The following is a 13888-nucleotide window of genomic DNA, read 5'->3' as shown; positions in this document are numbered from 1 at the left end:
TATGCCATGCATACATAGGCAAAATATTTCAAATAAAGAAAGTTATTAAGAAAATAATTTGACTAGTGTTTTTTAGCTACAAAGATATTAGTAAAAAAAATTCAATTCTAGTCAAAATCATTTATTACTAAATCGTTTGATTATATTCAATTCTAGTCAAAATCAGAATAAACAAGTACTATCTACAAGTAAACACTACATTTGCATCTATATAAATACACACACACAGAAGACCAATATAAATCATTCTCAATAAAATACTAGAATATCATAAAACCAAAAGGTAAATCATAAAAATATTAAATTTTATAAGAAATATTGTTTTTTTCTATTGAAGAAGACAAGTTAGATTCCTCCAATATTGGATTTTATTGATTTCAATTTTTTTTTCGACATTTTGCTATCTAGAAACATATCTAATGGCCATCAACAAGTTTTCATCTCTTCTATTGATTTCATTGATGATGATGTTTGTTCTCCTCTGTACTCCCATATATTCAGGTAACACAGTTATTCGTTTGGTACTACAACGTCTCAAATTATTTTAAAACTAGTTTAAGAAAATTAGATAATTATTAAATCAACTTTACGCAATATATATATATATATGTGTGTGTGTGTGTGTGTGTGTATGTCTGGAAATACTAAATCGACTGTTTTTATAAATCTTATTAACATGTTTTTTTATGAATCAAATAGGAGAAATCAACGACTTAAGGCATATAAAAAATTGTGGAAGGAAATGTATTAGCACAGAAAACTGCAATGAAAGATGCATACATGCAGGATATGAAGAAGGAAAGTGTCTAGATAATGAGGTAGGTGGCGTTGAATGTTGTTGTCTAGCAAAACTTAAATTTCAAGTTGGTTCTTCTATTCCTAATTAATATGGACCTTACTAAATAATATTTGATGTCATATATATATTCCTAAAATAATAATTAAAATTATATTCAAATTTGACGTTCGACAATATCTTATGAGTCTTACAGTAATTAAATGGCTTGAATCCAAAGTTTTTTACCACATTTACTCACCAATTTGGACCCGTTTAACCGATGTATTTTGGAGCTTTGAATTGATGCAGTGTTTAAAATAACATTATTTAGAGGTTATACTCGCGATACTGCGGGATGTTTTTCTATACATTTTGAAATATCTTTGATGTTAAAATATCATTTTAAATTTTTGGAATTATATTAATCATTAAAATTATGGTTTACACAATGCTAAGATATAGAAATGGACTGGAAAAAAACCTACAATAGTTTGTAATTCTTTTGTATTTGTTATTACAATCATTTACATTTAAGTTGGATAACTTTAATTGTATAATTGACTTAACTCTACTGTATGATATGTTTTTTTCTCCTATCACTTGTTATGGGAGATATATTAGTGTAATTTCATTTTGTGGTGTCTTTTTTGTAGTTTACAAATTGAATCATCAGTTTTTATAGTTTGTGTTATTCTTATGTTATTATTTGTGGAAAAAATGTTATTATTTGTTTGTTTCCTTTTGTAAATTATCTACTCTTTTTTATAACAAGTCCACGTATGTCAAAGTAAATAGACATATTTTTATTTTAGTTTGGTTTTGTGTTATTATTTAAATACTATACTTATGTTAAACTGTATACAACGTTTATAAGGATTATATTAATTTTCAAAGTTATTTTACAAGTTATAGCTGATTTAGTTTTCTTAAATTTAAAACATTTTGTTTTCGATCTTAAACATTATTTAATTTGTCATTGGTGTTTTTATATATAAATCTTAAGAGACAATGTGTGACACCCCAGTTTCAGAGACTTGCAGAGAGGTTTAAAAGAATTGATTTGGCCACCTACGTCACCAAAGTGCACTTATTTTTACGGTCAAAGGTCCTGAGAGAACTCCAGAGTTAAGGGTGATTGAGCTGGAGTAGTCTCGGGATGGTTGACCTTCCAGGAAGTGACTGTCGGAATTCTGCGAGTGAGAACAAAACACAGGGAAAGATTATGTGGTGATTTGTAGGGATGGTAACAAGTCTTTAAAGCCTCTCGAACGTAGCAAACCGGCCGTCATATATGGATGGCTCAGGGCCTAGTGAGAGTTTGTGAGGCCCATTAAGGAAGGTGGCCTGTGGACTGGGATTGGACATGGGGTTCACTTAGAGGTGGCGGTCGGAGCGTTACAAGTGGTATCAGAGCCGAACCCAGACAAGTGTGGAGTCGAGTGCGCTCACACCGTCGGGGGTGATGGTCTTTGTGCGCAACGAGGACGTTGCGATCTGTTAGTGGGGGTGAATTGTGACACCCCGGTTTGGGGAGAGGTTTAAAATAATTGATTTGGCCACATATGTTACCAAAGTCTACTTATCTTTTCGGTCAAGGGTCCTGAGAGAACTTCAGAGTTACGCGTGCTTGAGCTGGAGTAGTCTCAGGATGGGTGACCTTCCTGGAAGTGACTGTCGGAACTGTACGAGTGAGGACAAAACACAAGGAAAGATCATGTGGTGATTTGTAGGGACGATAATAAGTCTTTAAAGCCTCCCGGATGTAGCAAACCGACCGTCGGATATTGATGGGCTGATGGGCCTAGTGAGAGGACATGAGGCCCATTAAGGAAGGTGGGCCCATGGACTGGGATTGGACATAGGGCCCACTGAGAGGTGAAGGTCGGGGCGTTACACAATGAACCTTTGTTATCACACGCCAAAATTCAAACACTGCAATCATCACTGTGAAAAGGAGAATTTTTTTAAATAATATGTAACTGATTTACTCTAGTTTATGTATGCTTCAGTGCTTCACAAATGGAATTTATCCTATAATAACGCTTGAGAGAGTACTCTAGTTTGGTTCATATCCCTTACGTGTATAAGCTTTCTCAAAAAAAATAAAAAAATACTGACGTGTTGCGCTTACAAAGCTCGAGAAATAATTTCTTTATTTGTCCTTAATTTTTCATAATATTTCTATTTACATACCATTGTATTTTTTTTAAATGACACCCAAAATTGGTTTTTCTTTACATATTTTGATATATCTGTTGCAGTATATTTATCACTTAATCTACTATTCTCTCGCATACGATATTTAACTTCTTTTTTCTAAAAATAAAAATCTCCCAGGCACGGGAATCGATACCCCTTTCTCAAACATGCCTTCCGGCGCCGGTGAGACCTCTGGTCGCCGGCGTCGGGGGGTGACAGATCTCTTTAATCCTTCTGCTACTTACATAAGCTTTGCTCTGTTCCTTTTCTCTATCTCTAATCTCTCCTTCCCTAAAAATCCAAACGAAATTCTCCAAGAACTCTTCTGTTCCAAGGGTTACTTTACCGATGGAAGAGTTAATCGATACTCTACAAGCTTCGATCTGAGCCAGATCTCGGATGCATATCCGCTCGTGAACCCTATTTCAGAAGCTTCAAAACAGTCCAACTGTTTCTCATCTCATACATCTGAGCAAGAATTCATCACTACATCCTTTGGCTCTAGATCTAGACTAGCATCGGCACCACCACTGTCCCCTTCCCACCGGATTTTGTTGATGGCAAGAGCTTCTCTTGGACCATCAGATGTGCTTTCTCCAGTGGGAACGCCGACGGCACAAGGCAAGCTTATAAGCTGGCTGATAGCCCAACAAGATGCCTCATCGCCGCACGCCACTCTGATCCTTCAAAACGGCAGCGACTCTTGCTCCCTTCTCCCAACTGTACTAACCCTAGGGTTTACTAGGATGGACCTTGATTATCCTTGTGGCCCATTAACCCCTTCATGGCCCATATCCAGGTCTGAACTTTCAACTGCTCTGCTTAGCTTTTCTCAGATTCGTGTTTGCTTGATAATGGAGAGAAAGGTCTCCCATTCGGTCATAGAAACTGTCTTTAGGGAAGACTAGGTTAATCAATCCTCATAACCATATGGATATTGCACTCCTTTTGTCTCCGGGTATAAGTCTAAGGTTGCAGCTTTGTGGAATTGTGATTATTATCTGTTATGATGCATATCAAGCCATTGCCCCTTTTCCTGGCCTTGAACCGAGTATGAACCCACCCAGATCCGAGGTCGATAAGTTTATATCAAGCTCACCCTTTTTAGCACCCATTACTTCTGTTTGGTCAAGTCGAGGGCTCCTCGGTAATAGAACATGGGCGTCTTTAGAATGGTTTGATAGATTTATGCGTCGAGGACATTTTATTAGCTCTGGTCGGATGTTTGCAGTGTGTAGCTATATGTTTGAATCTGAACCGACTGAATTGTTGAACCCGCTGCCTATAACCTTTGAACCCATTCCCCACCTATCACCACTAGAGATTAAGCTTGGGTTTGTATTATCTTTGAAGTGTAGAACAGACTACAAGCTTTGTGTAGAATTCCTTAACCTCCATGGCCGAGGGCTTCATGTGAGGGAGGACCTACCTGCTCTGTTACTGTCCTACACATATCACTTGCGATCCCCTTTTGTAGCTTCACCAACAGTTTTGAGATTTGGTCTTAAAAGTGTGGAAAACCTTGAACGATTGTTCTTGAGCCTTCTCTTAGTGACGAGAACCCTACCTTGTGTATCCCCTGTGGAGCACTCCTCTAAAAGCTCAGTTGCATATATTGCTCGAGCCGTCTATGACCACTTGTTGGTCAAGGAACTCGCGAAGCCTGTCTTCATAGTCGATTCCGCTATGGTCCCAACAGATTCTTCAAGCACTGCAGACTTCTCAAGGCTCAGCACCTTCTTGGAAAACTCATGGAACCACTATCTTTATTTGCTTTGTATTTTCTTAACTTTCAGTTATATGAACTTCCCTCTTATGAGGTTTTNNNTTTTTCCAAAAAAAAAAAAAAAAAAAATGACACCCAAAATTTGATTCTTTTATTTTCTTTATAACTTAATTGTATCACTTACACCCAAATTTTAATTCTTTTATTTTCTTTATAACTTTTTTTTTTTTTTTTGACAACAATAGATTAGCTCAAACGAGCCAATGCGTAGGGAACTTGTTTACATACAGAACACTTTGCGGAGAAGTGCGCGCATAGCGTGCAAGAAGATCCGCTTTTGAATTTGCATCTCTGGAAATATAAGATAAGGAAAAGGAAGAGAACTCCTCCCTGTCCGTCCTTATGTCATGTAGGTAAGTCGAGAAAGCCGGCCAGTCGTGCGGTGAAGACACCATCTTCACCAAGTCAGCGCAGTCCGAGTAGAAAGCCACATCACAGTAATCGTGTCCGATCATGCAGCGCATTGCCCAAATGAAAGCTTCCACTTCAGCGTGTAAGGGGGAAAGACTTTGCCGGAAATTAGTAGCACCCCTTCCTGGCCTTGGGTCATGGGGCTGGATACAGAACCACCCTGCTCCTGCGAACCGATCATTGGATTTCCAAGAACCATCCACAAAACATCGGTAACCTGTAAAGAACAAAGGTAGAGAGCCGTTGGGCCGCTGTGGGCGGGATTCGGCTACCGTAGGTTGGTCAGAGTTAACCCCATCTTCACCTCCCTCCTGAGCCTTATGCCAGGATACAGCCTCACCTTCAGCTATCCGGACCGTTTCCTCTGGGCGTTCTGTAATATTTTCGAAAACCTTTGCATTACGCGCCTTCCATAAATACCACAAAATCCACGGGAAAGCGGACACATGAGAGCCCGGGCTATTGGGGTCCAATAAATGATCCATATTTGCAAAAACTGACTTTATAACTTAATTGTTACATTTTCATAAAATTTTAAGATCTCTTGATTCATATGGTGAGATAATATAAATTATAATACTTTCCATATGTTAAATCTTAATTATTATACAAGAATTTATATATGCAAAGAAAACTGAAAAAAAAATATACTACACAAATTGAATTTAGAACCCACATAATAATTTTACAGATAAATATTATAGATTTTGTATATATAAATTACAGTAAAATTATATAATAACTATTTTTTAAATTAGGGTTACACCCTCTAAGAAGCTCTATCTATCTGCCACGTGGCACCTCTAAACATTTGTTTTATTTTTTAAACAATTTATCTCATGTTTAAGCCAATTAGTAATGGGCAGTAAATGGTTAATGGGCCACAGAATTTTGACGACTTCTCAAAGAAAAACCGACAGAATCTCTGAGTTCCGACTTCTCCTCCTCCTCGTCGTTCTCTCTTCCCCACCCTTCCTTCTTATCTGTTCAATTCCGCGAGAATTTGAATCAGCAAAATATATTATTGGTTTAATATTTACCATAATATGGTTTATTTTTTCTCGTGAAATGATGAAGAAAAAAAACAACGAAAATCTTGAAAAATGTGTTTCTAAGGAAAATTATTATTATCATAATATCTTTAAATTATGTTAGCGTTATCTAATTTAATATTTATTTTTAACTTTAAATAGTGAAGAAATAACCAAAACTTTTGTATCTTAAAGTTTTTTTTAACTTATGCAATTTGATATTTACTTTTTTAAGTATGATTATATAAATAAATTCAGTTTACAAGAAGTAACAATATATTTACTTTTTAGAAGACACCTATTAAAAGAAAAGATGCTACATGGAAGTTTATAAGAGCAAGTTTTTGAATTAATAACCATAATAACTACATTTAATTCTAAAAATTCAAAATCTTAAATGTATGAAAGCAATTAATCTTAAAGAAATTAAGGAGTGAGTAGTTACTATTGTAATGTATGAAGTTTTTAAAAAACATTAATACTCCACAAAATATATTTGTTATAAATAATAGTTTTTCTGTTTTCTAGAACTAACCTTAAAAAAATAACTTTGCTACTCTTTCCAACTTGCATAATAAATAACAACATTTTCAGTATTTCCATCATCCTAATGAGTCACTGCAACCAAATTAACACAAATTTCTTTAATAAATATAATAAATATAATTCATGTTATCAACAGTGGACCTCTCCATCATAGGAACACAAATATAATAGAGACATTGTTTTTTTTTTGTTTAACAAATATTAAGTTTTACTTACTATATATATCTCAACATTAATCATTAAGATTCCTTTATAGTGTTTTTGTAAAAAAAATTCTTACTTAACTATTGCCAATAAACAATAGAAAAATTTGATATTCTAAAACAAAAAACTTTACTTTACATAACTTAATTATACATTCAAATTTTTTTGTAGTCCAATTTGTTAAATGTATTATTTCCTACATTTTGGTATTGCACATATCTAATATTTGCTATAAGTACTTTGTTAAGAAGTTATAAGATAATTTTTACTCTAACTGATATGAAATACAAATAATCAATTTGAGAAAAAAAAATCTAAACAAATCTCAATATATTAAGCTCCATAGTATATTTTCTATATTATTAAACTCACACAACGCGTGGGACTCATTCTAGTTTAGAAGAAAATAAACTGCTAAAATGATTACAAATAATAAGTAACCAATATGTTTAAATAACTTTGTGTCCCTTAATAAAGAAAACATCAAGTTCCCTCAACTCATCAAAAGTTCTAAACCATCAAATCAAATTAGAGACACATAAAAGAAACCATGTAAGTATATATACACATAAGATGAAGTATATATACACATAAGATGGAAACAAAAATCACATAGATCATACTATCATAGTATTTCTAAGGTGACAGCCTCAAATGTAACTTGCTGAACCGAACATACTTGAGAAAATTTTCAGATTATTCGAGTTAATCAACCAAACACACAACAAAGATTTTTCCCAAAATCAACATTAGAGTTTTCCTCCGATTCTATACATAATATTCATGATAAAAAAAAACTTTGTAACGAATTTATAAATTTCTTGTATCTAATTTCTGACACATAAAAACAAATAATAGAATTAAGGGATATATGCGTTTTGCTTAAAAGCAACAGCAGCGGTAGAGCCATTTTTCTTTATATGATTTGCTCAAAAATATTTTTTATCTCATACGCAACCTTGTAGTTAGAAAAAATTACAAATTTACAATCCAATTGATAATTCTGTAGAAATTTACTGAAAGATTTATTTTTCTATCTTTTTTGGAGAATTTTGAATTGCTATCATCCAACATAACTCTTTCATAAAATTGAGAAGTAACTTGATTAAAAATTTTCTTCAAGCGTTATATAAAAATAAAACTGTTTAAAAGTTGGAGAGCTTTTAAATGACTAAAGTTATATTATGCTTCACATGTGTACATATGGAATAGAGGGAAAAAAAATTATTATTGGATGAATATGTTGAGTTGTATTAATTCTTATATTTTGATTGGTTACCATGATGGGTCAGCTGTAGATTTCTCCAAAATACTGAGGTATCATCACCTATTCTAGTTTTATTGTATTGATTTTGTCTTGCGGGTTCAGGTTTTCCGATCGGTTCCATTCGATTCTGATTATGTTGATACCTAAGTTATTATATTTCGGTTCAGTTTATTTCCGGTTGTTAAGTTATGGATATAGAATTATATTTCAGATATTTTCGGATATCCATAATTTTTTTGTCTGGTTTGGTTCGGTTTACGATTCTGGTTCTCTTGGTTCTCATGATGAAGATCCGTATAACAACCAAAACAATTTCGGTTCGGTACGGTTTGCTTCTGTCCTTTCGGTTCGATATGTTTTCCGAGGCCTACTTGAGAAATGAGAAAAGAAAAAAGAAAAAGAAAGAAAAAAGATATAATAGGCCATTAGGCCTTACAGAGGCCCAGTATCTCATGACTCCTTCTTTTTCGCCTCATCCCCAAAGGTTCATCAGAAAAGATAAAACAAAAGTTGAAAGAGGAAACCAGAGGAAGGAGACGACCACCACCACCACAACGCATCTCAACTCAGCTCTTCTTTAATCCATGGCAGTACGATCTCTCTCCATCCCTCTCTTTTTTTCCCATTTTCTTAATCTGTGATGAATCCTGAGATTTCTTGTTTCTGGCCTCACATCTTTTGATCTTGATGTTCTTGTTTTTTTTTTCTTTGTGAAATTGTTAAAAGTTTGATACTTTTTTATTCTGATTGTTCGAATGGATTTTCTATTTGATTTACCTTTATTCTTTTGGATTTATCCGTCTTGTGTGTCTTTGACTCTTCGATTCTATAATAATGCTTTTTGCTTGTTGGAAATGGAGTTTCCTTGTCTTGATCTGACGAAAGTGTATGGATATGTAGTTACTGTTTTTAAAAACTATTGTTTTGTTATCTCTTGTGCAGTTTCAAGATTTTGATGTTGAGAAAGTATTGGTTTTTTTGTTATCTGTCATATTGCCTCTGGTCTCATGACTGGATATTCTAAATTAGTGAATAGAGAAAGTCTTAGTAAGATCTTTGCAACCAAATCTTGAACAGTGCGTAGGGCTAATGAGATGAATTACATTGTTGTCTGTGCATATCATCTTCTAGATTCAATGCTTTACTGAAACTTGTACCTGGATCTGTGTGTTTACGAGTTCTTTGTGTTGGGCATCGATTCCTCGATACTGTTTACATTTTAAGTAGAAAAATTTATCATATGAGACAACCTCTAGTGTTTTGGCTTGGAATAATCAATATAAGTTGTAATGAAGACTTGTTTTACATGGATGTTTTAGTGTTGTTGGCTTTTAGAACTGATCGTCTTGGATTGTGTGTAGGACAAGGGCCGCCCGTTGCCAAAGTTTGGCGAATGGGATGTAAATGACCCTTCATCAGCTGAGGGATTCACTGTTATCTTCAACAAAGCTAGAAACGAGAAAAAGGGAGGTGGAAAAACTGACTCACCAGGGAGAGATGAACCTGGATATAATAAAAATGGGGAGGTTCTTGAGAAACCCACCGTAAGCCATCGCATCTCTTTCTTCTTCTTCTTCTCGTAGTCATCTTGTTTTTGTATGGATGTATTATTAATTGATGCTGTTGTTATTGCATAATTTGCAGAAAAAATGGTTTTGCTGTATAAAATCAACTGGCGCAGAATAAGTGGAGAAGTGTTTGCCTTGGAAGGTCGTTTTATCTTATATCTAAAAATCATACTGCATCAGGAAGACTGGAGCTTGTCTGAGAAGCCATGACAGTCACTTTTGGATTCTGGTCGGAAATGTTTCGAGTGGTGTATTTAGTGACTCCGGTTGTTGTGCAAGGATGAATGTATTTAGATAACAAAATTGTCATTTCTGTGTACTGGTTGTATTCTTCACTTATGAGTTATGACAACATAATATTTGCTATTTCTCTGTTGGTTTTGGGGTTCCATGGAATGGGAAGCTTGCTTAGATCGATTTTGATTCAACTTATTCTATGAGAATTGAAAATGCCTGACACATTAGAATCATCAAGCCTTTATTCTAGTCTTTCATCTCAATCCTCACAGAACAAGATACAAACAAATGTACTAGGAAACATATTTGGAGACGAGCAATATGGCGATACGGTTTCTAAGTATGAGAAATGTTCCTGCCAAAAAGTCCAGCTATTCCTTTCTCAGGGTCGCTCTGCTTCACAATGGACTCGCCAACCAAGACCTGAAAAATTAGCATAAGCTCATAATTCAGCATTTTAGTGAATTGTTCATATGATTAATGCTTCTAGAGGTTTCCAAGCAGCCAAATGTTTTAATATATAACTGTGAAAGCTTACCGCTCTAACTCCGGCGGCTTGTACATAGGCAATGTCATCAGGTGTAAACAAACCGGATTCGCCAACCACCTTAACATACAGAAGAGGAGTCATGATTATTTTCCAGCAATTGACAGACACCAATTCAAGAATGAAAAGTGGAAGTACTTACAATCATGTCTTTCTCGCGAATTTGTCTACCATGTTCTCCTTCAAGAAGATTCTTAGTATTACTGATGTCTACTTTAAACGTTTCTGAAACACCAAAACTTTCATTTTCTGAGTGAACTCGTTCTAAAACAAAGGATATCAGAACTAGCAATATGTACAAAAGCATTACCAAGACTTCGGTTATTGATGCCAACGAGCTCGATCCCTTCTATTCCAAGAACACGACCCATCTCTCTCTCATCATGTACCTGATATAAGGACAAGCTTATTAAGAGCAGAACAAAAATAATACTAACTTTTAACGCATATAAATATGCCACCCAATCAACAATTAACAAAGCAGGGAAAGATACCTCAACAAGGGCAGCCAAACCGAGCTTCTTGCAAATCTTAAGCAAGTAGGTTATTTCTAGGTCAGTCAATACGGCAGCAATAAGCAATACTGCATCAGCACCTTTAGTCCGAGCATAATAGATCTGCCATGGATCTACAACAAACTCTTTGCATAAAAGTGGACACTGCAATAATTGAAAATCATGGTTTACATAGTGTTTTGATTATCAAGCACCAAAGACAACAGACTTTGCTAAAAAAGTACCTCCACACCAGCGTTCCTTATTGCTTCCAAGTTTTCAAAGCCTCCCTGTTGAACAACATCAAGATAAGAACTACAAATGTTAAAAACTTGTTGCAAGTATGAATACGATATCTGCAACTGAATACACATGTAAACCTGAAAATACTTCTGGTCTGTCAAAACGCTGAGACATGCTGCTCCACCTTTTTCATAAGCTTGAGCAATCTCAACCTGTAAGACCATAAGCATTAGCAACACAACCGGAGGAATCATGATGATCTAGCAGGTCTAGATCATATTGGGAACCGTTCATAAAAAAAATGTTGATCTACAAATGACAAAGACTACAAATCTCAATGCTCCAATCCTTTTATACATTGAAAAGAATCAACCTTTACTCGCTTAATCAGGATTCAATAACTCAATTCGAGAACAAGATCTAATGTCATTACAGTAATAAACAGAAACCAGCATCGCATACCGGGTCAAAATTCTCCTTTAAGACCCCTCTACTTGGAGAAGCCTTCTTAACCTCAGCTATCAAGCCAGGCAACCCAGTTCTTTCCTGAGCCATCCTAAGCGCCCCAACAAAATCCCTAGTTGGAGGAGCATTCTCTACAGCTTTCTTCAGCTCATCAAGTGGGTTTAGCTCCTTCATCTGAAAAATGAAGAGACAACAATCACATTAAGAACCATGTAATCTCCTCTTTGAAAATAGAAAAGTCTTGTTAATCAAAAGTCTATACCCGTGAAACTTCGACGTCTTTGTACCATGTAATCTCCTCCAAGATATTACGAGGCGAATCAGCATCGTTGCTATGCAATCTCAACTCAAATGGTCCAGAGTATCCCAAAGGAGCCTTGCTTGGTGGCTTTCTCCTTATCCTAATACCTTGGCTAACTGCTAATTCATCCTGATACATCTCTACTTCCCATTCCTTGATTCTAAGAGCATTTCCTTTGTCTTCTACTGAAGAAGAAGACACAACTAAGCTTTCCTTCAAATCCGACTACAACAAAAAAAGGCAAAAACTTTCAGCAACAGATTGATAGAATTAGAAAAACCCAATTTTTGTTTCAGCTAAGGGTTTTCAATCTAGACCGTAAACAACATAAAATGCGACAAATCACACAGAATCAAACGAAAGACTCAAACTTTATTCCAGCTAAGGGTTCAATCATACAGAATTAAACGAAAGCTCAAACTTTATTTAAGGGTGTTCATCAAATCATAGACAGAAGAAATCAAGAAAGCCGAACCTGTTGAGCCCGGATCGAGAACTCCGACGACGGAGCCGTAAATCTGATCCTTTTGTCCATGGCGAAACCTGAAAGTGAACGTCTGATTGAGACAGAAACGTTACTATACCGATACAGAGAAGGTGAAGCAACTCTAAGTGGAAGTCTCTGTACCGGCACTAGTCCCTCCATTGCCGAGAATGAAAAAAAAGTTTGGAACTTTGAAGGAGAGAAACCAAAAAAAAAAAAACAGACACCAGAAAGAGAATTCAAATGGTTTATGTAATTTATGGTCAAACTTAAAAAGTTTTTATAGAAAAAATCAAGAATTTTGATTATGAATGTTATTGGTAGTTGGTGTGATTAACACGTGGGGTTAATAAGAACACCAGCGTAAGACGGCTGAGGTTTTTTCTTGCAATGGTTGGTGAAAACAAAGTTAAGCAGAGACTGGTCTAGTCGTGTGGCTTTGTTTTTGTTTTACCACTGACTTTTCTATTATACTATTTAGGTTGGGGAGTCCTCTCTTCCCATTTCAAAAGAGAGCTGATTCACCTGTTGATAGGATCCTTAGGTTATTTCACGGTCGAGAAATGAAGATAATTTGGGTGAGGAAGAGCTCAATGAAACGAAGGCTTGTCTTTTGAGTTTGAGCTAACCATTTAAGATATATAAGATTAAGTTCTACAAAAAAAAAGCTTCCAAAAGACCATGATTGTATCTTTACCAAAGAGAAACTGAAACCAAAAGGGGATAAAGGATAGGAGATTGGAGAGCTCACCACCACTTGTTGGACTTCTTGTTGATCTCTTCTGCTTGTTTCTACTAGACTTCTTCCATTTCAGTTTGCTTGAGCAAGAGCTCATTGATCTCTTTCTTCAAGGCTTCTTCCATTTCATCTTGCTTGAATGTAAAGGGGATGGAAAAACTTTCACTTGGCAATAAGATTATACATTTCACTTCGCAAGTTACGATTAATCTTTATTTCAGCTTGGAACTAGAACGGTGGTAAGCACCCCCGCTCAGAATTCACTCCGGAACTAAAGTTAGAATTCAGTTCTCACATTTGGCGCTAGAAAGAGAGGGAAAATATCACCTATACTCTTGCTAGTTCCGACTACACCTCCGGGTCCACGTTGTACAAACGTCGCTATGGCTACTGATTCTTCCAACTAGGTAACTCTAGAAACAATCCAGAAACTTTTGCAGGATTTGTGAGAGAAATCCGACCATCAGCAAGCAGCCTTCGCTGCTCTGTCCGAGCGTTTCGACAATTTGGAAGGGCAGGTCTCTACCCACTTTCGACAGTCACTAGCTCGGTAGCCGATCTTTCAGCCTCTCACCGCGCGTATGCCGA

At 35.7% G+C, this 13888-nt stretch overlaps 3 protein-coding genes across 3 annotated transcripts; 2 read left to right on the top strand and 1 right to left on the bottom strand.

Moving 5' to 3' along the window:
* On the top strand, positions 264–913 carry LOC104747125 (putative defensin-like protein 86). The gene is made up of 2 exons (XM_019237092.1): positions 264–501; positions 700–913. Exons 1-2 carry the CDS (start codon positions 420–422, stop codon positions 885–887), a joined length of 270 nt encoding a protein of 89 aa, XP_019092637.1. The 5' UTR covers positions 264–419; the 3' UTR covers positions 888–913.
* Positions 8683–10160, top strand: LOC104747124 (RPM1-interacting protein 4). Its single transcript, XM_010468694.2, has 3 exons — positions 8683–8812; positions 9584–9766; positions 9867–10160. Exons 1-3 carry the CDS (start codon positions 8807–8809, stop codon positions 9906–9908), a joined length of 231 nt encoding a protein of 76 aa, XP_010466996.1. The 5' UTR covers positions 8683–8806; the 3' UTR covers positions 9909–10160.
* On the bottom strand, positions 10206–13178 carry LOC104747123 (indole-3-glycerol phosphate synthase, chloroplastic). Its single transcript, XM_010468693.2, has 10 exons — positions 12553–13178; positions 12039–12302; positions 11774–11950; positions 11449–11523; positions 11314–11358; positions 11069–11233; positions 10885–10963; positions 10717–10799; positions 10566–10634; positions 10206–10450 (listed from the first exon to the last, which is right to left on the bottom strand). The coding sequence occupies exons 1-10, from the start codon at positions 12721–12723 to the stop codon at positions 10364–10366; spliced, it is 1215 nt and encodes a 404-aa protein (XP_010466995.1). The 5' UTR covers positions 12724–13178; the 3' UTR covers positions 10206–10363.

Source organism: Camelina sativa, chromosome 15 (genome assembly GCF_000633955.1).
Source record: "Camelina sativa cultivar DH55 chromosome 15, Cs, whole genome shotgun sequence".
In the NCBI taxonomy this organism is placed as follows: Eukaryota; Viridiplantae; Streptophyta; class Magnoliopsida; order Brassicales; family Brassicaceae; genus Camelina; species Camelina sativa.
This window is presented reverse-complemented; position numbering and strand designations above follow the sequence as displayed.

Excerpts from the sequence above, each read along its gene's own strand:
- LOC104747125 (XM_019237092.1), top strand. The coding sequence starts at position 420 with ATGGCCATCAACAAGTTTTCATCTCTTCTATTGATTTCATTGATGATG. Across the intron at positions 502-699 it reads CTGTACTCCCATATATTCAG|GAGAAATCAACGACTTAAGG; the intron begins GTAACACAGTTA and ends TGAATCAAATAG.
- LOC104747124 (XM_010468694.2), top strand. Across the intron at positions 9,767-9,866 it reads AGGTTCTTGAGAAACCCACC|AAAAAATGGTTTTGCTGTAT; the intron begins GTAAGCCATCGC and ends CATAATTTGCAG.
- LOC104747123 (XM_010468693.2), bottom strand. The coding sequence starts at position 12,723 with ATGGAGGGACTAGTGCCGGTACAGAGACTTCCACTTAGAGTTGCTTCA. Across the intron at positions 12,303-12,552 it reads TCTCGATCCGGGCTCAACAG|TCGGATTTGAAGGAAAGCTT; the intron begins GTTCGGCTTTCT and ends TTTTTGTTGTAG. Across the intron at positions 11,234-11,313 it reads TAAGGAACGCTGGTGTGGAG|TGTCCACTTTTATGCAAAGA; the intron begins GTACTTTTTTAG and ends CAATTATTGCAG.